Here is a 24859-nt window from a genome sequence, read left to right as displayed (position 1 = left end):
AAAGGTCAAGCAAAATGATTAGCAGAAGCTTGGGGAGTGCTTCAGAATAGTAAGAAAATAGAGTGGCTTATTTACAGAGCTAGCAATGCAGATACAACTGCATTTTCAATTATGAGCAATCACGTATAACAAAGAAACTTAAAAGAAACCAGTGAAACAACTTGTGTTTTGCTGTTTGGTACTATTTTAGGATAAAGGTTGTATGGCCGTATTTTCCATAGAAGCCTGTGTTGTGAAGACTTGGTGAAATGAGACACATTCGATAGAGGTTTTGGTCTGGAACTTGAATGAAATATGTATCATAATACAAATAGCACTCGGGGAAGGGTGGCTACAGACTCCAGGGGGTGAGTGGGGTGATCTGATGGGGGCTGGTCCTTTAAACAGGTGCCAATTTGGTGTAATTTATGGACATCATCTTTGTCAGTCAGAATCACACTCAGAAATCAAGAAAAATGAGCTAGCAAAGAACTATGGACTGACCTGCTCCTGTTTCATTGTGTCGTCCTCTGATGGTCAAGGTAACATTGTTAATGCTAAATAGCAGTATTCATCTAAAGATTTAAATGCTCCTTTAGAAACTTGAGGGATGTCCTTTGAAGTAGGTAAGCCTTTTTCTCAGGTCAATGTTTCCAGCCCAATCAGCTAGCAGCAGGAAGGCATCTGACTCTGTCCTGCATTTCCTCCAGCAGACCAGCACTTCTGACTTTTTAAGAGAGTTGTTGGTGAAGATAATCACCCAAAATCAACAGTTTTATTTGAACTCCCACCAGATCTGAATGTCATAGAGAGCCTAATAGCGATAAAGCTGTCCTTTCACTCATCTGTCGTCTTCACAGCTTTCATCTCTAATAAATTAAATGGCCAGGTCCTGCACTGGGGCTATACCAGGCTGCTGCATTTGGATATAAAAGAAGGAAACTGAAGACAAAATGGCTGTGAGGATGATTAATTACTTAAAATTCTTCTCTGCGAGCAGCCAGATGAAGTTTTGGAATTAATACAAAACCAAAGTGATGACTTCTGAACGAGGTCCTTGCACAGCAAATGTTTGCCAAGAGTGAAAAGGTGGAAGTGGAGGCAATAGGTCTTCATGTTTTCATCCTAGTGGCAGGTGGAAATAATTATAGTCAACAGGTTTTAGAAAGAAGTTCAACCTTTGGGAAAAATGCTTCAGCACTTTTTCAAGTTATTTTTCAGGTGCTAGAACTACCTGAGAGAACAGCAATTTCCTTGTTTCAACTACTGGCCCAGATTCATGCCCTGCAAAACATGGGTGACTACCACTCCATATAAACTACATTAGGGATGATTTTTTTCTCTGTCAAATTTACCATGACCTGCCCAGACTACACCTGGGCAGTTGACCACATGACAGAAACTTTGAAGCAGGTGACTGGGAGGAAAGAAGTGAGAAAATACAGTTTGCATGGAGTGAGTAAACCAGACTCAAGCTGTCCATTGCTTTTGCAAAACTTCTCAGCTTTTGCAGTGTGCAGGCTTGAAATGCAATATTGGAAATGCAGGAAAATCTCTTCTTAGAACTGAAACAAGTAACTTTCACATACAGCACACTAGCTTTGTGAGAAATGTCTGAGACCCAGTTGTGCCCTCTTGATGGTTATGAACTTAGAAATCTCAAAGCCAGCAGGGCTGATGGAAGCTGTGTAATGGCAAATAGGATCACCAAAACCATTGGCTCAAAAGGCAGCCCACCCCCCATCATTTTGACTTGATTTAATTTAACAGTTCTATGTCTCACTGAGATTCAGACTTCAGAGCTGTCTCTTACAGATATTTCCTTCCTGGCAGTATATAAGCTGGTGATGGACATAGAAGCCTGTAGAAAAGATACTGACTTTCCAGGGCTGAATTTGACCTTACACCCCATATGGAGCCAACTGTTGCAATGCTGCTCTGAAATGCAGGCCTTGCCACTAGAATAATGTACTGGGCACTAGGCAAATAATACAGCATTCTTTAAAGTGCCCTTTCACATGTTATCCTGAACTGAAGCACTGGTAAATCATATCTATACATCTAGATGGAAATACAGCACAGCTAGCTTTTGCAGTACAACATCTGTTAAGATGCCAGTGCCTGAGGTTTTTATCTCAGTATTGTCAGTGACATTGTGTGCAGCTTTGTTTGCTCAGAATATCTTTATCTAGCAAGCCAGACGTCAATCCACTCTTAACGCTGCACAGGGAATCTTTTTTCCTGTCCAAAAAGGAACTTTTATCAGTATTTTTGTTGAATCCTCATTCTCTGAGAATTTCAGATGTGCTTTCTTTCTTAAATCCCTCAAATAACCTTTTCTCCTCCTCTTTCCTCACTTTGCCAGCACATTTGCTTGAGATTTATATATATATTTTGAAGGTTATATTTTTGGTTTGCTTTCCCACTTCCCTGTATTACTGTGAAATTATCAGCGGTTGGCAAAGCAGTGTTTTTGCACGTGGTCACAGATGGGTGGGGTGAAATGTTGAAATGAATGTGGCTTAAAAATTTTATTTACATCTGGTGTTAACATAACATTTTCTTCAACCTGGCAAATGTTAGTGATGGGAGACCCACCCTTTCTCTGTGCAGCCACAGCAGCTGATGTTACTCTTTCTCCACCTCCCCTCCTGGGTTTAAGGCTATAAAACAGCTTTTGCTTTTGGAGAATTGTGATATCTGCAGCTCTTAGTTACTTTTGGGGATATTTAGTACTTCAGAAATTTTCTCCATAGCAGCCTCAGTCTGGCAACAGAAATAAACGCACCCCACATTAAGACTGGTTTGGCTATACAGGCATCTCCACAGTGCATACAGATTAAAGATGCATCAATAAAGCACATTTTTAGAATAGCAGTATTACTCAACGCACCCTTGTACTTGGCAACACGTTATCTAGTTGATTACAGTGCTAAACATTCAGCCCTTCATCTCTTCCTATGTGAACTGAAGCATCTGAGCCAGCGTCTGAGGACACTCAGAAGACCGCCTGGCAGATGAAAGCCCCAGATGCCAAGCTTTACAGTTTGATGGGCACTGCAGCATCTGAGCACTTGCTGGGCTGCCTGGCTGATATCCTCTTCTCTGCTGTCTTGGCTCTGGGGCTGCTCACAGGGAGATTCTCCAGTGAAGAGCCAAACGGTTTTCATCTGTTTGCCATTTGCCTTCTGGATGCCGTTTACTTTTTACTTATTTATGACTGAGAAAAACTTCTATCTCCTAAAAGAGTTAAAGGCAAGTCTTCACTGGATACCATTCTTCTTGATCTATAAACAATAACAGTACAAATATTGTGATAATGTGTACCATTGCTTCCTAGGCAACACAGTCTTTAGGATGCTAGAATAATATCTAAAATAGTATTTTTGTAAGAGTAACTGATGTGTCGGGGCTGAGGAAGGCATTGAGCAGTATGAGGGATTTTGCCAGCTCAACTATTTCTCTTTCACAGCTCCAGGGCTACTTATGAAACCTGTTTTTCAATTAGAACTTCTCTTTGTGTACAAATAGTCTGGGGTAACCAAGTCAAAAAAAGGGTCCTTCGTGCAGAATGGCGCTTGTACTTTAAATCCATGGTTAACATAATTCCCTATGAGCTGTCCCATACTGGCAAGCCCTTCCCATGGTACTCAGCGGCTCATTGCATTCCTGGGCAAGAAGCTGCAGTGGGGTTTGAGAGAGTAGTGGGATGCTGGTCGTTAGGGAAATCCCAAGTGTGACTTTCTCCCCTGTGCGCGCCCCTGCAACTTTGCTTCAAGTGGCTTTACTCTGTGGATTTAATTGTGAGGTGGGTAACAGAAGGTGAAGGGAAACAGGTTTTATGGTATTTACCTGGGGTTTTATGAGCAGAAACTCTTTAGTCTCTCATCAGCTGGGGTTTGGGTTTTGGGAGGTTGTTTGTTTGTTTGTTTGTTTAGAAAATTGAGTAAAATCATCAAATTCCAAAAGCTGAAACTGCTTGAAAGAGGGAAACATGCCTATTATAGCACTGCATTTTTAAACACGCTCTCCCTTCGTGGCCTCTCTGAATTCCCTCAGGAAATTAAAAATCTGTTGAAATTGCTATTAAGACACTTTTTGGTTTAGATTTCAGGATGCCACTTACAATATAACAGCTGCAAAATAATATTTGGTGGCAGTTCAAAGTGAAGATGAAACAACAACATGTGCTATAATACCTTTCCCAAGTCACTCTTAAATAGTTGCGAACCAAAAGACCATTAAAGGGTGAGCAAAAATGTTGTTCTGATGCAGTCTTTCAGTGATGATATTGAAATAGAAAGGAGAGGAACAGATGAACTCTTTTCCTCCAAAACAGGGCTCAATATATAAGAGTTGAGAGGTATTTGATGTTAAAGATTTTTCAACCATTTTATACGTAAATTCTGGTCTTATCTTGATATTAAATTATGCACTTTGACTTTTCTTTTTATTCAGGATTATTGCATGTGAATGAGCTGAAGGGCTGATTTGAATGAAATACTTTGCAACAGAATTAAAGCTGCTCTGAAACAATTGATATTTTTTTAAAAGTGCTTCTGTATAAATAAAATACAATAGTAATCCATTGTAGTTACCGAGCAAGGGTGCCACAAGGGTACAGTCCCAACTGCCTCTTCCCTTTACTCTGATCCAGTGGAAACTCCTTTTTCCCTAGAATTGCCGTGCAAAGTAAGAGCCAGCTGGCTACCAGCTGCCTCGCTCCCTGGGATTTATGGGGAGTGCTGATGGGACATACTGTATTAACTTGTACAGAGGCATCCAGCATTGCTCTGTCTGCCTGCTGCCGTCACTCAGTGAAGTCCCTAAGACCACATCACATGCTGATGCTCTAGTCCACAGGCTCCAGGAGCTGTAGGATGGAGGAGGGTGGTTGCAGGACAGAGGAGGGAAGCACGAGGCTGAGATTTTCCAGTGCGCTCCCTTACATGGGAGTTGCTTAAGAGGCTCCTTCACCTTCGTTCTCTTCTACAAGGAACGAACCCCACTTCATCAGTCTGTGAATGCTGCAGAGGAGGCCTGGCTCAGCTCTCATGTCTCGGTAGACCAAAAGTAATACCTGTGTGCGTGTTCAGGGCTGCAGAGCTTGGGTGGATCAGAAGAGATTAGGGCACTTCTGTGCATGCTTTATCCTTTGGGATGTGCTACAGAATGTGGCTTTTTCTCCCCAGCTTTTTTTTTTTTTTTTTGACAGTCTTGACTAGTGCCACCTAGTCAAAACTTTAGATCTTGAGATACTGTGGAAGCTTTGACCTGATGGTGCAGAAATTCAAGACCTACATTTTGCTGTGCAATCCCAGGTAGAATTAGTGGCCAGTTGGCTTTTACAGTTGTACCTTATTACGTTTGAATGCTTCATTTCTGCTCACCCTTCACAGCACTATTAGTTGCAATACATTTATATGGTACTTCTGAATCCCTTTCCATATAAATAGCGGTGCTGAATACCGTTGACTGTGTTTGTGACTGCACTTCTGTAGTTCCAGGCTGATTGGAGGGGATGAGACTCTAAATGGTTCATTGTAGCACACATTCTACTCTGCTGCATGCCGTTTAATTATATCCATCGTTCAGCATTACTTGATGAACCAGCTGTAGGCACAAGCATCCCTAACCTTTCATCAGGATAATTGCACTCTTTGGCACATTAGGAACTGGTTTGGGGCCAAGTCTTTTTCAAATACAGAGTCAATCTCTGTTTAAAGGTTTGCTGCCCCAAAATGATTTCTAGCAAGTAATCTTGAAACAATGCCTTCTTGGGGCAGCTGAAGGCTAAAAAGTCTGTAACGCCAAATTGGTTATTTGTCTTACATTACGGCTTTAAATAATAGGGGCAGCCTTGGAAGATGTTTTAGCACTGACTCAGACCATTGTATTCTGAAGATGGGATGTGTCTTGCCAGTCAGGTGCAAGGTAGCTTCCAGATGGTTTCCATTGCAGGAACCGTGGCTATGCATGTTCTGTGAAGGTCAGTGTTGTTGCTAAATCTTCGTATAGGTGGTATCGTGTAGGCACTGAAACCGCTCCCACAGGGCTCAAGTCATGTTGCTGGTGGCAGCTACAGAACTGTAGCTGAAGGCTGAAACATCCTGATCTTTTTTCTGTATGTGAAACTGGTACCTGTGGTGTGTCAAGAGATACCAGCGCTGGGTATCATCACAGAGTGCCTGGAGGACCTCCAGGTTTGTGAACCATTGCAACAGGGGAGGGCAGAGGCAACCAGGGTGTCGCTCCAGGTCACCTCCTATCTGCTAGGCAGTAGAGCTTGGCAGCTGGTGACAGAATGCCTAGCTTATATTCACATGTCTTTTTTATAGTCTTTTGTTTAATTGAAGTGAAACACTGGTTCTCTTCTGATCTCATGAGTGCAAAGACTTATCTCATCTCTGCAAAGACGGTATTGGTTGCAGCTCTGTTGAGCACAGCAGTGAGTGGGAACACCAGCCTCCCACCCTCCCAGTTGTCGTCTTGTCAGCTCCAGTTATATCAGTTAATTGATTTATGCGTTCCTTTTGTAGTTTTCTTACTTAGACCTCCCCTCTGCCACACGTTTGTGCCCCTCACCCCAGTGCTGCGTTCTTCACTGACTGACTCCAAAACAGTCCCAACGAAGATTAGGGCAAGTCATCAGCTGGCATAAATTGTCAAAATAAGATTATTGCTCAACCCAAATAAAGGTAACAAAATGCGACCTTCTGTTGTTAAAACCGATTAAGTTTCCTTCCATCAACTCTCAGTTCATTATCCCTTTCATCCCCCAGGCCCTGTTCTTCCACCTTTTCAGGCTTGGTGCAGAATTAATGTTAAATCCCATTAGCCTGACCCCATTTTCCCCGTTTTGCCTTCTGGTTGTTTGAATTGATGCACTCTGACAGGTTGGTTCTGCAGCTGAGGGATCAAGAGGAGTGGCAGGCCCATGAGAAGCTTTGGGAAGGGCCTGTTTACTCTAATTCACTTTACTTTTAAATGAGGTTTGGGAAAGGGCCTCAGCAACAGGGTCTCACTGGGAGGAGGAGGGACTCTTGGCTGCATCCCTGGCACAGAGCACCACACGGCCCCTCTGCTAGTGCAGTCCCACCACTCATTTCTTGGGATAACTCTTGTTAGGAGATTGAAGCTTGTCGTTGGATGAGTGTACATTCCCTCTTCCCTTTCCCTTGGGAAGTGTGGGATGGGGAAAAAAAAAAGTTTCTTTACTGAGATACATCTTTCCGTCAGCATTAGAAGGTCCATCTGCTCTCAGAGCAAGGTGAGACTATGTTGGCCACTTTTTGTCTAGGTTTATGCCACAAATTAAACAGGGAGATGGCAAGACCCAGTACCAATATTGAGTGACTAAGCTATACATTGTGGCCCCTCAGAAAGGACTTTCCTGCTCCCTTTTCCAGCAGTGGGATGGTGGTCTCAGGTTTCCTGCTGCTTGCAAACTTAGCATGAGTACTTTCCATTTCTTTATTGACATGAAGCGCTGGGTAGCCACTGTGTTGTGTGGCAGCAGGGAACGTGCCTGAAGAGCTTTGCAGAAGACACTGGACCTTTGCATTTGGGAGCATGCCTGCCGTGCTTTCCCCTGCATGGAGCTGGGAGGTGGCCCTGCAGAGGGGCTGTGGAGGAGTGGCTTCAGCAGCCAGCTGAGTATGTGTGAAGGAGCATTTTCACTGAAGTTCTGCAGTGAACTGCTCTTTGGTGTTTTGCCAGGCATGTGCTGATTCTGAAAGTGACATGGGGAAAATATGATTGAATGGCTCTCATTTTCTGACATGACAAACGGATGAGGGTGGGGTGACAGGGTGAATCACGGCCCATGGGGAGCACACAGTCGGAGCAAGAGCAAGTTACATTTCAGAAACTGAGAAATTACCAAGATTTAACATTTAAGCTGGAAAAGTGACACTTTAACAACTGTATCCAGAGAAGCAAAGGTTTCTCACGAGTCTTGAGGAATACACAGCCCACAGTGATGGACTGGATCCATCTCTGGCATGCAGCCTGGCCTAGCCTGATACCTGTGTTCGTGTCACCCTCACATTATCCTTCTACGAGTGACGATGAGGATCATAGCCCCAGGGTGAGATGTCTCAGGAGGGGAGTGCTGTGCACATGGCTGTGTTTCTTCACAGGTGCTGGAGTGTCTCCACTCCGGCAGGACAGCAGGATCGCACCCCCAGACTGACCAACTCTGCGGTCTGCAGGCAAAACTCTGCAATGATGAGCAGGGTGGAGAAGGCAGCAGTGTTAATACTGCTTTTGACTGAGCTTTCTTCACGTAAAACATTCTCAAGGTCTCTTTCTTCCCACTTTCTTGGAAGAAAGTGAGCATTTTTTATTATAATTACACAACCTAATGAGCAAATAATTTTTCTTATTGACTTGTACAAAAACAGTTTCAGATGGATGTGGCAATGTATAAACTAGATGAAGTGAATGGTTGCTTTAAATCTATGTTCATATTTGATTTTAATTTCTTCTCTTTTACACAAAACTCTTGGCAATTTATTTTCAGAGATGGTGAAAAAAAATTGCTGAATATAAAATATGCCATGTAAAATACACACGGTATAAACAAACAAAAAGATTCCATTCAGCCTAATATCTAGATTTTTTTCTCTTAACCAAAGTCTCACTAATTAGAGTAATGGACGTGATAATTTCTACAGCTCACTCCACTTGCTTATTTAATCAGTGATTATTGTTTTCATCAACATGGGATGTATCGTGTAGGCAGATGAGGTTCTACATGAATATGCAACAGCGGACAAACACTGAAAAAATGCAAAGCAGGGAGCATCATTCTGTACTAAATAAAATCCCAGTGCTTTGATAAACCTAAAAATTTATCATGTTTATTTTTAATAATTTAATATCCTTGGGTATTAGTAGCTGGTTAGGCAAGTCTTTCACTTGTCGTTGTTGTTGTTAGATAATTTTCAGCAAGCGTATTAAGTGGGCTCAGTTCTTTTTGAGGAACAGGATAGTCATGTCTGTCTTAACTCTTTGTAGTGCTTGTATCCTAGCATCAACGGGGGATGGCTTGTGTTTTGGTCCATCAAGAGTTCATGTGTTAGCTTGTTAAATGTGGTAGTTTTCTATATTGACCTCTACATTGATGCAGCTGACTAGTAATGCAATGGCTTGTTGTAATAATAGGTAAAGACAACTTTGTGAAAATAAGTTGTCTTGGCAAATACATTTCAGCAACTCTTAGAAGTCATGTAGTAACTGGCAACAGTTACATTTTCTGCCACTCTGACACATTAATGAACGGGCCTTATGGAAAAAAAAAGGTTGCTCAGGAACTTTTCCTGGGAGAATTACCTACTATGAAACACATAAGCAAGGACAAACAGAGCAGTGCTCAGAGTGATAGGAAGACAGTGCTAATTTTCATCCGTTAACTATCCACATGCTATCCACACATGCTAACAACGTACCTTTACAGTCTGTATCAGTCTAACCTCTAAAACAGGAAACGCCACAAAACTTTTGTTACAATTTCCCATAGCCCATTCCAAGAACACAGAGACAGGTTTATGGTTTGGCTTATGCTAGTGTAAACTGAGTGCACTGCACTGATTTTGGAGCATTACAGCTATGAAAACATAATGAAAGGCAGTCTTTTGCATAGGGCTTTATCAGCTGCAAAGAGGATAGAAAAAAAAGTATTTTTTCTTTGATTAAAGGAATTGCACAAGAGAACTTGTCTCACTGTTGAGGGTACTAAGAATATTAATATTTTGAGGAATAAAATAATGGTTCATTTGTGTACTGCTTTTTCTCAACATGCACCTCGTAGAAGAATGGGCAGAAAGTGCATTTACCAATGCTTCTGTCATTCTGCAAGTTTTTTTCAGTGGGAGAAAACCCTTAACGTCATAAAAGTTGTTAAATAGGAATACGCTGAAAAAAGAGAAAATAACACCCAAGACTTTTTTTTCTTTTATTTTTCCTCGCGGGGTTAAAATTAAGTAAATAACACCATTAAATTTAGATGTTCTGGACATGAATCCTCTTTAAACATGCATCTCAATGTAAATAACAATGTCGCTTAAAGCTGTGTATCTAACCTAGTCAAGTACACTGCTGCTTCCTGCTCACTGTCTATCAAAACGATCATTTATGTCAACACTCGACTTCCTCATAGGTGGAAATATGATAGACCTTTGACAGTATAATATTAAAATAGCCTTTCCACGCTGAATTTTCAGCAGATAGCATGTGTTAATTATCTTTGCACTCTGCATTCAATCACTTCATACAGTCTTAATAGAAAAAGGTTAAAAGCGTTCACACTTAGACTCATTGGTGTCATCCACCTAACTGGTGCAGTTTTATCATGAAAATCATAATTCTTTCCATTTATCCTAACTACAGTTACCTTGGAAAGTTGCTGACTAAAGTGTTAATGGCAGCTATTATTGGAAGGTCAGCTAAAGTGACTAGGAACATTGGCCTCATTGTACTTTGTCTTGAACCCATCTGGCTGCGTGTGACAAGTTTCCCGTGAAGTTCTTTGCAATAGGTGCAAGCTCCCCTGCCCCTGCATGCACTGATGCCTCTCATCCCTTCAAAATTAAACAGTTCACTTTGAACCAGACCAATGGCTGTTGTTGGCTTGTCTTCTGAAAATCCGCCATGTGGCATGGAGAGTAAATATGGAAAAGAACAAGTAATTGATTATGCTGCTCAGGGGAGAGCGGAGTTGAGCTGAGGATCCTGATACTGCTTGGCTCTGGTGTGGCAGCAGTGCCCCTCTGTGGCCCCCGCCTTGGACCAGAGGCATTCACCTTCCACTCTACTGCTGGAGGATGTTGCATCCTGTCTGCAAAGGCAGAAGAGACACAAAACACCTATGTGGCTTATCCCTTACATGCCTGTAACCACAGCAGGGGTGGTAATATTTAACCATTGCCTCTACCAGAGAACAAAAATTAAAACAGAAGGTTGTATGTTAGGCTATTTTTTTTTCAGTTTGCAGATTTGTGTTGGTGGGATAAAAAGCCAAAAAAGGCTGGAAACAAACTAGAAGTGTGCCAGAGCCAAGATAAACAGGCTAAAACATGGCTAGACGAATTGCTTGTACTTCAGGCAGACAGAGACTGAAGTGGGGAGCAGGCAAACGTGGCAGCTCTCTCTCTTAAATAGCTTTCACAACTTTTTTTTTTTCTCTCTTTTTTTTTTTTAATGCCTGCGAACAGAAACTTCTGCTTGTGAACATGAAATGTGCCAATGCCAAAAGGAAATCTGCTTACTCAAGACTGGCACCTTAGTTTAGGAGAGCCCTCTCATAGTTGGAGCTGAGATAATGCTGAGTAAACATCAAAACTTTGGGTTACTTACCCAAACATGCTAAGCATTTTGCATCAAGCTATAATTTGAAGTCTCTAAACCCTACATGGCTTCTTTTCTCTTCACCAATCTGCATTATATTGATTTTTTTTTTTAATATGAATAATGGGAATACCAGCAAGGCTTGATAAACAGTTTTTGCCAGCACTGGTAAAAATGAGCTTTCCTCCATATATGCAGTTCAACTAAAGTACTCTTGTGAATGTAGTGGGAAAGGAATTTTGCTTTACTACAATATATACCTTTAACAACTTTTCTAGTCCTTATCTAAGTTAGACACATGTCTTTGGCTTTACTTAAAAATATTTGCTGGAAATATGCAATTATAGGACTTTTTAGCAAAGGCTATCTGTCAGGCACTCAAGCTCTAGGCTAGCAAGATTTAAAAAAAAAAAGTACTAGTGGTGATGTGCTGATCATTCATACACTTAAATAGAGAAATAAATAGAAAATTGTTCAATAAATCAGGGTAAAATGTTTCCTTCCTTTCTAGAAAAATGCCTCTGAGTTGAATGCATCAACACCAGGTTATTTAGGGAATAATTTGTCCTGCAGGTAGCTGATTTTCTTTGATTATTTTCATGTGTACCAGGTTATGCGCAGTTGCACATTTGGAAGGAGCTTCAGAAGCTTTTGTTATTCAAGCATTTTTTCAGTGCATTCATTGTTGATAAGCACACATATAATCTAGGTTTAGCAATTGCATAAAATTAGATTTATGAAAGGAAAACTACTTTAATGCATTTCATACTTTTACTGTGAAATACATAGGTTGCTTTAAAATTGGGGAAGAAAGAGCTACGTATCACATGGTATTACAGAACAGTGTTTTTCTTATTTCTTTACTTTTTATCACAGCAGTAAGGATGCTCAAAAAATGCCATTGTCACAAACAAATGAGTTCCTAAGATCAGTTCAGAGGTACCCCTGGGATGGAAGGGATTTTTTTTAAATGTTTTGTAAACATCAGTGGGTTAAATCTCAAACCATCATGAGTTGTGTGATATATCTGTGGTGTAGAGATGGACAAATTAAGGTACAGCTGGATTGACATCCCCGGAAAAGTCTTCTTAATAAGTACACTTGTGCGCCTAAGAGATCTAAGATTAGTTGAAAGGCAGCTCTTAGTCTTGTGTGTAATCATTGCATATGCTGCTTCCAAACACACAGACATGTAGACCCTTACCCATAAAGTAATTTGTGAGAATATAGTGTGAAAGTCACATCATTTCAGAAGAGCAACAAATGTGCCACAGTTAAGCACATCAAGTGCTTTACCAGATCAGACATACAGTGGTCATTGTATAGTGTAGTGTGTTTGAAAAGATCCAGGATAATTTAAATGCTTGCATTGAAATTGCACTATAAAATAATTGGAAATTTAGTAGATCATTTTATATCTAGAAAATCACTAAAGAAAGTCAAAAGCAACAAGTTAAAAAGTTTTAATGAGTGCATGTGGTACGTATTTATTATTATCATAAAAGCTGTAGGGTTTATTAGCTGATACAGGGCTCGAGCTTTTCATTAGCCAAAGGCATTTCAGGGTTTCATGGGATATAGCTGGAAAACATTCCAACCAAGTGGATATTCTGTTTTAAAAGAATAATGAGACGTTGAGAGTTTTTATAAACTCCAAAGTTTGCTAAACCAATATCTAATTAGATGAAGAAACTCTCTATAGAGGCTTTGCATCAACGGCTGTGCACATAGCAAATGTTTTAAGCATTTACATATCAAATACTGCTGGCAGCGTTTTGGCAGCAATCCAGAGCTGTAGATGGTTTTAATCACATTTGTTCATTAATCCTTGATGGAATTCTCTTATATGGTCTCTTCAGGATTTTCATTTAAGCATGTGCTGCTGCTTGTCAGCAGTGGGCTTATTTATTTATTTTATGAATGCCATCTGAAGCCTTGAGTTTATAGAAAATGGGTTGTGGAGTGGCTCAGGAAGCAGACGATGGAGTATATTCTTTTTCTCTCAGTAGATCCCCTTTGTACCCAAGCATTCACGTACTCTCACTAGGAAGAGGTTTATTCAGCAGTGTGACATTTAAGGAAGACTTTCATTCTTTTGTGACTGTTAGTTCTTTTCTTTTCCGTAGGAAATAGACAATGGTTGAATGGGAAGCAGTAATTGAAAGTACAGCAAAGATGATTGTATTGCTAATAAAATGTCTTGAGAGTCATACAACACTGGCAGAGCTGCACTGAGAGTAGCTGCATCCTGTATGATGACTGATCAGTGCCTGGAGCATCAAAATGCAGAAAGCTAATGCTTTGAAATACACGGGTCCAACTTCCCAGCCCAGATGGCAGCGCTGCTGCTGGAGCAGAACTCTAATCTCTCAAGTACTCGAGTAAGCTGAGCTGCTAAAGCAATAGTTTTCTTCCATTATCTTGTTTCTCTGTTAAACCTGACTTGAAAGACAAAACAAACCATTTAAGACAACACTGTTGTAAAAGCAGAGGTGTTAACAGTCACCTAGAGCTTTCCACATGCAGTTAGCCTCCGAAATTGTATCTGTCGTTCTCGTTTTTATGGTATGTTTTACGAATGACTGCTGTTACGGGAAATCAGCTTCTCTGAGAAATGCCTGCCATGCTAATATTTGTTTGGTGATAGATAGCGATGGCTAAATATAGCCTTCCGCTTTCTTTGCATTTTTAGATGGCAAAGTCTTTTCTTTCTTGCTACAGCCAGGGTCAGGCTCCTCTGAGCCTCCCCTTGCACTAAATTGCCTTTGGGGAGAAAGGAGGAGTTGGGAGCATCAGTGAGATGAACTCTGCAGTGAGAAGTTTTTTCATGTACTCTGGGGATGCATTTGCATGGTTGATCATCTTGCTCTAAGTGTTTCCTTCAGGAACAGGTATTGTAGGTTTTTGGGTTTTCCGCTGAATCATTCTGCTGATGTATCCTTTTGTTAGGTTACCTGTGCATGCCGTGCACACACACCCACACGTGTGCTAGCTGGCATGGTGGAAGGGCCAGTATGGATTGGGGTCCCTTACTGGAGTAGGAAGATGCCACCCAGCTTCACTGCCAAGTGCTGCCATGTCCCCAGCAGATGGGGGAGCAAAGCTTTCAGAGTGCACTGGGTGCCACACAGGTGTAAGTGGGAATTTGCAATAATTCTTCCCCATCTCCTGGATTGATCTCCTTCCTCCCCACCTCTTCTGCACCTCAGGGTGATGCAGGGCTGCTGGCAGCTGCAGAAGCTGGTGAGCCGGTCTGAATGCACGCAAGGGTACACTGCTTGCCTAAGAGGGAGAGGGCAGCAGGACAGGATAGCTCCAGGCCAGGAATAGTCTGAGAAGGAACTCTGCTGCCACAGGGGTCTTGACAGCCATGGCATGTCCTAATACTTTACAATAACGCGTTGAGTAAGATTAATCATTTATTGAAATCAATAAGCTTAATCATAATTATTAGAATTTATTGAAAAGAAGGTAGCAAAATCAAAGCTTTTCCACATCCAGGCTCTTCTGTGCACATCCGCATGTTTAACCATGGAGTAATAGAATGCTTAACTCTGAGGAGATAAGTTTGCCCCACAATTCCAGTTTTCTTCTCTGAAGTCATCTTCTTCTCTAGGGACCTTCTAGAAATAGTTTCTTGGCAAAGAGCTGCCGGGGTTGCCGTACATCCGGGCTCTGTAGGGCTTCACACAGTCACAGTGATCCTGGGAAAGGAAACTGGGGAGGAGTCAGGCGGGTACGGGTAGAAATACCAAGGCTTTGGGCACTGAGGGAACTTGTAACCGTTTTGACTCGCCTCTTCTGACTATGTGTTTGCCTTCATCATTCTCGCTTCAGAGGCCCTTCATTGCTGCTTCAAACCACATTAGCCTCCTTGCCCTACTCTCCCAAATGCTTTCCTGTTTGTTCAGCTGCTTTCATGATACTCGCCTACCTCTACAGCAACCCACACCATGGTAGAACTGCTGCTATGTTTGCTGACACCACTGTTCACCACAGCGAGGACTAACCCTCTCCCTGTGCTCACATCCCTCTTCGTTGCAGCAGCAGGGTCTTGTGCAGCAGCTAGCAGGCTTGCCTTTAGATAACGCTAAATTAATCATGATTAATAACTTTATCCACTCTCAGTGTGCCATCTCCTCACAAGTGGGTATGTTGTTCTGTACCAACCTAGGCTGTTGGAATTGCACTGAAAGCAAGCGTACAGCCCAGCATGGACGTGCATATGTCCATGTCTCGTGTCTGGTGAGACCTGCTGCCTGAATTCAGGAGCTGCCCTCAGACCACAGGTGCTGGTGTCATGACACAGCATCATCTCAGTCACTGCAGTACAGCTGTTTCAGTTCAGCACTTCAGTATTGTTCTCCTAGGGAATACAGCCTTTGTCTTTGTAAAATATGGTAAATACATGAAAAAAATCTCAGAGTTGTGGCTGCAGAACCATTGTCAGCAACGCTGTAGGTGCTGGTCTGTGCTCAGCTGTAAGGACTCCAAGGTTTGGTGATTGCTGGTCACTGCAGCGAACAACTCTTAAGCACTTACCTAACTCTGTTGGGATGGTTTGCTGGAGAAAAGTTGGGCAGCTTGTAGGAGCTCCGATACTGCTGTTGCCTGTCCTCTCAGTAATGTCGTGTGGTTAACATAGCAATTACTTACTGTAACCAGTACTGTGAATTGTCACATCCTAGGCACACTTATATTATGCTGGGAGTGTGTCGTTGTCAGAATAGAAAATGCATAAGAAAAAAACCCTTCCACACATCAAGATTACAACTGTGACAAAAGCACTAAAGGCAAATATCACATTCAAATCAGATTAGCGCTTGGGGAGAGAAACCACTAAGAGGCCAAGATACTGTTGCTTCCAGCAGTCTTTGCCCTTCCCTTCTGGAGAATTGTGGAACCAGGACTGAGCGGGTCTGTTTTAAAGAAGTTTAAAGCCACATTTTAATTGTCTCGCTCTTGCTTTTCATATTCCAACATTGTAATTTACAAGTAACCACATTTGTGGTCAAAGTGAGTTACAGCTGCCTGGAAGGGGTAGCAGAATCCACATCTCAGTGCTCATGCTTGCATGTAAGAGCAGGCATTTAGGAAAAGAGAATAAAAGAAAATAACGCCAGAAAAAAAGATTAAAAAAGGAATTTAGTTTGGGTTCAGCTTAGCAGCTGTCCCTAGCCCATGCTTGTGCATGTAATTCAGGATAAGCTCATGACAGACACTTAAGCTGGGACAATTTGAGGTATTCCTGGTGAATGAAGTGCTGAGAATGACCTGGCAAGAGCCAGTGCAGTAAAAGCCATCCTTCTGGGGCACTGCTAATGAAGCAGGGCTGAAGAGAGTGAAGTTGCCTGTAGAAGTCTAAAGCCCAGCAAGACGATAGAGAGATTTCCATGGATTTATTAGATTTTGTCTCAAACCTTGAGCCAGTAACAAAAGAATACTGCACTACGAGAGCTGCTTTCCAAGCAGAAAAACTGTATGCGTGCATAATGTCTAAAAATATTTATTTAGCCTTACCTTTCTGATAGATCAGATCTGGGCAGCAGTGGAACAGGCTGCCCGGGGAGGCTGTGGGGTCCCTTCCCTGGAGACATTCAAACCCTGCCTGGACGCGGCCCTGTGCCCCCTGCTCTGGGTGTCCCTGCTCAAGCAGGGGGGATGGACAAGGTGATCTCCAGAGGTTCCTTCCAACCCCTACCAGTCTGTGATTCTGTAAGTCGCTAGGAGACAGAGAGTTGTCTATACTTTGTATGCAGATGCACTGCAGCCCCTAGCACTTTTCATGAAGTTATGAAGTTTGAAACAAGATTGCCCACTCTAGTCCTTGATAAAGGAAATAGTTTATAAATCCAGTCCAGGGATTTACCTGAAATGAGGATATTTTTTTAAGACCTCACTGGTGAGTTCACTTGTGAGATGGCAAGCTGAACCTTCCTACCTGTCACCTCACCCACTGAAGCAGAAAAGAAACCAAAAGAGATTTTTGGCAGCGCTGCCTCTGCCACAACATCATTGTGGGTGGGCTCTGGAGTTTGGGCTGGGTTTCAGTTAAGTTGGTGGCATTTTGGGTTGCAGCAATCTGGAAGTTTTTCTTACTGTCACTGCTCCCTGTTTTAACCAGCAGGGTCTCATCTGTCTGCAGAGTCACAGCCTGCTCTGTGCCCGGCAACCCCCTGGTTGTCCAGGCTGTGGAATGGGGGAAGCCCCGGGGTCTACACTGGGACAGGCAGAGCAACACCAGTGTGTCTGAAATATCCCTCTGGAGAGGGGCACCGGCCTCCTGCCATGCAGGGGCAGCCCCTGCAGTACCACAATGGCAGAGTCCAACCCCAGAATCCAACAAACCAGTTGCTCTTTCCTTCATCTGATTCCTACACAGAATCAACAATATCTTGTTTCTGTACATGTGTGCTGCCAAAACTTTCTGAACTTTTGATCTAACTTAGCCAAACTGTTATGTAATTGAATGAGTTTTGATATATGAACGGTCCCATTGAAGTGACTGCTGTTTCTTACGCCCTTCAACTTGCCCGTGCATTAAGTACCTTGCTGAATCAAGGATATTTATATTAGCCTTTGCTATCTTCCAAAAGTAACAATTGCTTGTTTTCCTTTTCTCAGATTCTCCAAAGACTTTCTTAATCTGTTTTCACAGCTGTAAACTAAGGGATCTCTGCTCTTTGCTCTTTGCTTGGATTAGTCCCCAGGACTTGGGGGGTTTGCTTAAAACCAGCAAGACCAGCACTGCCTTTTGTTCTCTGCAGTGTTTGCCTGTGGCTGTGTGCAGGGATGCACTCATACCACTTCCTGGACAGACCTGCCAGCACATTCAGACAATGCAAACACAAAGTCAGTGTTTCTCTTTCCAGTTTTCCATTTCAGTCCCCAGTGTATACACCATATTCTGAAATTCTTGCAATGCTCAGCATGTATATGTGCTTACTGAGTGCCTGATTAGCCTGCTCACACCCTGGGACACCTTAGTCCCAGGCCAGGCACTGCTCATGAGCAAACACTAGTGGCAGACCTTACTTTGCTTTGACAATATCTTCTGAGTTCCCTTCTTGCTGTTGGACTTGCCGTTCTCTTTCATAGACCTCTAACTCTAATCTTGACCCTAACCCCAGGCTGAGCCCCAGCCCAGAGGTGCACCCACATCCCCAGGTTGAGCAGTGCCAAGGGTTGGGTCACCAGAAGCCCTGGAGCTGCTTTTGCTGCCTCTGGAGCCCTCCTGCCTGCCTGGCCAATTGCTCCCGTTCTCTGAGCCTGACCCCATGGGAGGCTTGGCTGAGTTTCGCTGTGTGGCATCTCTGCAGGCAGGCACAGTGCTCTGCTCCTGCTACCTCTGTCTGTCCTTGCTGCAGGAGGGGAGCAGCAGTACTTTACTGAGGTGACTTAAGCAAAGTTCTGATGGAGATGGGCTCCTCCATCCCAGCTGGCAGACCTGCCCTTTCTTAACAGCAAATCTTCATCAATGAAGTTAAAAATGTTTTATTTCCCCATCAGTCATTTTCTCATGGAAGCCCTCCCACATGCACAATTTTTCACCACACTTTGGGTTCACTGGAGGATTAGTTTTCTGTTTCCCTCTGCATGCTGCACAGCTGAAAGCCTGCACACTTTGTCTCAGCCTCACTACTCTCAGATTGTCCTCCCTTCTGGCTAATGGCACAGGTAACCAGCTGACTAATCCTCCTCCCTGGTGCCTTACCCTCTGAGTGAGTTTAATAACAAAAGAAAATAAAAGTGAGAGCTGTGTGGATGCATCCATCAGCTCCAGCCTCACACACCAACTGTGGAAAGGCTTTATCCTTGATCTGTATTTGTGCTGTGTTACACACTAGGGAAACTGATAGGGATGTAATATGTATATTAGTGTGTTTTAATCAGTAACGTGAACTACTCTCCCTGTCCCCATGACTTTTTTAGTTCCTTCTTAGGAAGGAAATACTAGAAATATGTTGGACTTGTTACTTTTTGTTGCACTGCGATGGTTAGTAAAAGATTTTGTGCCAGATTTATGCTCAGCGAATTATCCCTGAAATTTTGGAGCTGTAGCAGACTTTAATTTGGCAGTGTGGAGTCGATGTTGCTCCCAGTGATGTCTTCAGCTGAAAATCTCAGCTTTCCATTGCCTTACTTAAAGAAAAAATTGGCCCATGTCTTTAGTATTTCTCAGGAGTGCCAGAGGCACTCCAATGGTGTAGACTCTGCTGCCACCATAGATTAAGTGTGGCAGCAATCTGCACCAGGGGCATTTACAAAATATACCCCTGGAGGCAAAGTTTTCTGAGAGGTGAGGAGGATGTTAGCAGCTGCATTAGCATCTATGGCATGTTCAGTACCTTTGATTTTCTTTTTAATGTTGTGTAGTGGAATAATTTAGAGGTGGTGCACAGCATTCTCATGATATTGGGGTCAGGACAAGCAGTTTGAATGAACGCTTAACAGAAATTCAGCGTGCTCCCATGCTGAGCACAGAAATGGTTGACTGCATAAATCTAAATGTCAAATAACTAGAAAGTTTTACCAAATGGGAATGCGATGTTTTACTTCCATGTTGTCACACATGGAAAGAAGCGTACTTAATTGACAAAAACTCTGCATAAGTTCTTTTTTAAAAAATATTAGAATTAGGACCAAGTTGCCACCAGTGGGAAAGTGTCAATTATTAATTATTTTGAGAACTAGAAATCATGTGGGCATGAAGAATTGAAAAGTTTGTATGGCAGCCCCAAGTCCAAATACACTTGGCAGAGCACTGCTGAAAAACAAAGTATAGGTTGGTGAGCAATCTAGAAACGATATTTTATTGAGTGGTGTGGATTGTTACTTCAGTTGATTTGATTTTTATCCTGTAAGGAAATCAAAGCTCAAGCACTTCCAAAGTTGTTTATATTTCTAAAGATCATTTTTGCATGCCAGCTTTTGCCTAGAAACTCACCCAAAGATGTTAGCCGTTGAAACCATTTCATGTGGAAGCACTGCTAAGTAAATTCACTAAATGTCTATTCATCCCAGTAAGATGGAGAATCACTGGAGCAGCAAATGTGAAAATCTGCACAACTTACTATACAGAAAGCAGTTTTCTGAGGTTGCCAAATTGAGATGCAGAGTCTGACCCTGGGAGGTATTACAACTCACATGAGTGAGCATAGAAGGAGGGTCTCAGGCTCCTACAGCCTGGTTGTTCAGGCTGGTTGATAGGCAGATACTTCATTTGATCCAGATAAAATCAATGGTTAACTTGTTCTTTATTCATCAGTTCAATAATGAAATGCTACCTGTGATGACAGAAGAATTTGGCTTTATGAGAAACAAAGATAGTTTACTAGGCTGATAATATTTTCAAGTTGTTGCAGCCTGACCCCAGAAGTTAAGCACAATTTATACAGGACTCTGGTTTAACTTGGTTTTCTGTGACTTATAATAATAAAATACTTTCAAGATACAGTACTGGCGACAGATGTTTTATCTTTAGTTTTTCTGCCGTCAACTCCATTAGAGACCATTGTTTGAATGGTGTTGTATCTGTAATGTTGTGGTTTTGAAGGCAACTCAGGAGATGAAGATCTTTTTAATATCATTTATTCAATTTTCCAGAATATGCTGACCTAGATAAACAGAGAATGTTTTTGCTCCATTGTTAAAGCAATAACAGACCACAAAAGCTGTCAAGTGTAAATACATTCTTGGACATGTCAGCTGAAATTTTGAAAATACTGGTGTCAGATTGCCAGTCATACTAATTGGAATTAACCTTCTAAATTTCTTTGTTCCTATTAATTGTATTGGGATTTTGACATCCAAATTCTCTTGCTTTATGCATTCCAACCTTGGCCTCTTCTTTGTGAAAAATGAAGACAAATGAAATGTCAATAGATAATTAACCAAATTCTGTAGGAAAGATCGAGCAAAGCATATAAAATGGGACTACCAACGCATTCATCTTGCAGTTGGATTTTCATACTTTAAAAGTGCTGAGCAGTATTACTTAACACATATTCTGTTACAATGCTTAAAACATCTGCCAAGAGTCGATATGAAATTCATTAAGATGTAATAAAGCTGTGCTTCTTTCGAAGTACCCTTTCCTGAGTAGAGGGAGGCAGTGAAGTGCAGCAGCAGGCTGGAAGTTTTTCAGCAACTGCTTCTTCAAAAAGTCTGTAGATGGTCCACAAATGAGAGCAATAAGTATATAAATTACTCTAAACGTATTAGTTTTCACAGTGTAATTTGTGCATCTTCTGTTCTTTCTCTTGCAGGACAAATGACCAGCTAGTAGCATTCCTGTCCAGATATCGTGATATGAACTTCTTGAAATCACACGGCAGGGACAACGCAAGGTAAGCTGGCCCTTTCCTCAGCTTATTTTAACCATGGCACTGAGAGTTTTTGCATAGGGACAGTTTTCCAGCATTACCTGAGTGAAGAAATCCCTAGTCCAGGAAAGTGAAGTGAATGAGGAGGAAACCCTCTCCTGAGGACAGTTGTTTATTGGTCCAGAATGGCTCCTCCCCAGAATCAGTTTGTAAAGATGCTATTGTTGGGAGGAAGACAGTAAGAAGACTGATGCTTGCTCCCTTCTTGGGGCCTGGCACAGATCAGTGTTTCGGGAGCAAGCAGTGATTGTCCCACACGAGCACTTTTCTGCCCCAGTGGGTCCCCGCCACACTAGTGACCAAGACCTGTGCTAGCCAGGGTCTGCGACAAAGCTGTGTGCAAGCAGAGCATCTCTGCAAGGTGTGGAAGCCTGTACCAGCCTGCACATGCTAGTGAGGGTGAGGATGGTGGCTGAAGGGTTATCAGCATCTGCTACAGTTTTGAAGTCCTTGGATCAATGTCCCTCTTCCTCCACCCTGCACGGGTCTTAGGGAAAAGTGGATGCACTATGTTTCCCACAGCACATTGGTGATACTTACAGCTTTGTGGTTTGAGGGAGCAGCAGTGACCAAACACCGTGTTTCCAAAGTTTTAAACAACCTCTGCAGGTGGAAGATCTTTCCCATCTGATTGCAGTGGTCCTCTTTTCCTTTTTATTGATAGTTTTTCTTTTCCTTTTTATTGATAGTTTTGTACCATAACAGCAGTCTTGCAACAGTTCCAGCAACTCCATATGCTGAGTCCCTCTGGCTTTGCATATAAAAATATTGTTTTATTCTGCCTTGGTCACCAGGTCATCTCTTTATTTTGTAAAATGTCAAGGGTACTGTAAGGCTGGGTTCAGATAATGTACACAGAGGATGTGACACATTGAGTCGTGTGTTCAGTGCAGCGGGTGGGTAGAATAACACACAGGTCTCCCTCACTTCTTGGCTGCTCTTGCTCTTGTCACTAGATTTATCACTTCTGTCATGTTCCTGTTTAAATGAAGTCCTCATGAGCATTCATCTTGTGCACGCAGAAATTCTGTAACAGGTAGTAAAAAATAATACTGTGAGGAATATTTAAATCCGAGTCTCTTGTGTGTTTTCACAAGAGAGTCTTTAGTTTGGGAAATGCAGGGTGTCAGTGATTGGCAGGCTCAGCTCTAGCTGGCAATAGTGATTGGCAGCAGAGTTAAAGTAGAAAAGGGAAGAGAAATGGCCAGGGAAAAGCAGTTGGTCTCCTACACCTTTTTGCTCTTCTGATGCACCTGATTCTTCTAAAATTCCCTAGCTGGCTAAGGAGAATAACTAATGAATTATGACGTGCCTGCATCAAGCTGGTTCAAACATGCTAACCTCAGCTGGGTTAGAACAATTCATATCAATTGAACACACTAAGCTGGTATTAATTTACTAATAAAATGAGCTAATGTGCCACTTGTCCTCCCCTCATAGGAATAACAACCCATTTATTAGTTCAATGCTTCCATTTGACTGTATAAACAATTAAATACCTTTTAGCCTATTACAATGTGTTGCCTTGTTTTATTTTTTCTCCTGGATTTCTACCATAAATTCTCTGTGCATCTGGGAACGTGATGTGGGACACGAGTGCAGATTTGCTGCCTCTGTCCACCATGGTTGTATAGTCCCTGAGTCCCATAAGCGCTCCCACTGCTGACCACTGGATGAATGGATTCCTTCACATTGCCCGTTGGCAGGTCCCCAGAATTTGTGTCACGGAGATACAGTGGCTCCCCTCCTCCTGCATAGCCCAGATAACTGTAGAGACAGGACTCAGGACAGCAGCTGCGGAAGCCTCTGAGTAATATTGGCATTTGGTAAAAATGCATTCCATTGGTATCAAAAAATGATCAAAAAGCCGTTAGCCCTCTGCTTGTACTGCGGGTGAATTTCCATCTCTACAACCACTTCTTAAGAGAGAAATTGTATCTAATGTGAAGATCTCTAGCCTGATCTTTCAGTTTTAGTGTTTCAGTAACTCTGAACTGTCTAAACCAGTAACTGTACCATCTGCTCTGCTCATTTGATGCACAATTTCCAATTGAGTTTCACTTTATACCCAAGGTGTGTAAACTGTGGTCGTGCCGGTGAGGTTTATTCCTGTAGTTAGAATGATGAAATCCACTGGACTGAAATACCTTGTATAAGCACAGGCAGGTGAGATGAGACCGAAGGCCCATCTAGGCTGCCACCCTGTGTCCTGCTGCCTACAAGCCAATGTCCCCCAGAGGAGCAGAAGAAGAAAAAGAGGGGTAATGGTGCTTCCTTACAATATTCTCCCAGTCTTCTGTGACCTTTGCTTGGGGAATTTCCAAAGCCAAACTTGGTGACTTGCTCATTTAAGAGTAAGGGATGATTTTTTTTTTCTACTAAATTTTCCAGTTACTTTTTAAACGTTGCCGTTTGCTTTGTCACAGCCCTGTGGAAAAGAAATATCCCACGGGGAGATTGGTATGGCCAAGGGCTTAGAAAGGTCTAGAACAGAAGCAACAGAGTCAAGGTTGGGCAACAAAAAATAATAATTAAAAAAAAGACAACTTTTGGAAAGGATTTGGGACATAGGCCACTCTCCCAAGTTATTGAGCAATAGGAGAAAACTCCCTTGGGACATCCTATCTCAAAACAGACGAACAGGATTTTTTATTTAAAATGGCTAGTTAAAACCATGATAACAGAGGGGACACTGGACTAGACTGACTGCCGCCCCACGTACAATAATAATTTTGCTATTCCAAGGTGTTTTTCTCAAAACAAGTGAACTAATAATACAGAAACTAAGCATTTAAATATCACTGAAAACAATCTATAACCCTTGCTGCTACTTTTAATTTTGTGGATTAATAATGGCTCCTAAACAATAAGCTTTTTATCTGTCTAAGTCTGCTTTGCAAACAACTGGAAACTCCAAATTTTAAGTCATCATAGTTTCTGGATCATACAGCAGAGGGAGAAAGGTTAGAAGTGCCATCTTAAAACTCAAATGCTTATACAGCTCAATTACAATGTACTTTGTATTCAAGCCATGTTCACAATCAGTACATGTTTTACTGCCAAATAAGGAGATAAACCAGGCTTCCTTTTACAGAATGAAGTTTTCTTTTAGTTATGCCAAAGTCATTAAAAAGTGCATCGCTCTG

At 42.1% G+C, this 24859-nt stretch overlaps 1 protein-coding gene across 5 annotated transcripts in view; it reads left to right on the top strand.

The window, feature by feature from the left end:
* The window catches only part of XYLT1 (xylosyltransferase 1), a 202502-nt gene that overhangs the window by 142115 nt on the left and 35528 nt on the right, over positions 1-24859 (top strand). For all 5 annotated transcript variants that reach the window (XM_075105158.1, XM_075105157.1, XM_075105160.1 and 2 more), the window contains one exon: positions 21597-21677. In XM_075105158.1, the coding sequence (XP_074961259.1) occupies positions 21597-21677 (81 nt within the window). The remainder of the gene's footprint in view (positions 1-21596; positions 21678-24859) is intronic.

The sequence above is a fragment of the Phalacrocorax aristotelis genome, chromosome 10 (assembly GCF_949628215.1).
Source record: "Phalacrocorax aristotelis chromosome 10, bGulAri2.1, whole genome shotgun sequence".
In the NCBI taxonomy this organism is placed as follows: domain Eukaryota; kingdom Metazoa; phylum Chordata; class Aves; order Suliformes; family Phalacrocoracidae; genus Phalacrocorax; species Phalacrocorax aristotelis.
This window is presented reverse-complemented; position numbering and strand designations above follow the sequence as displayed.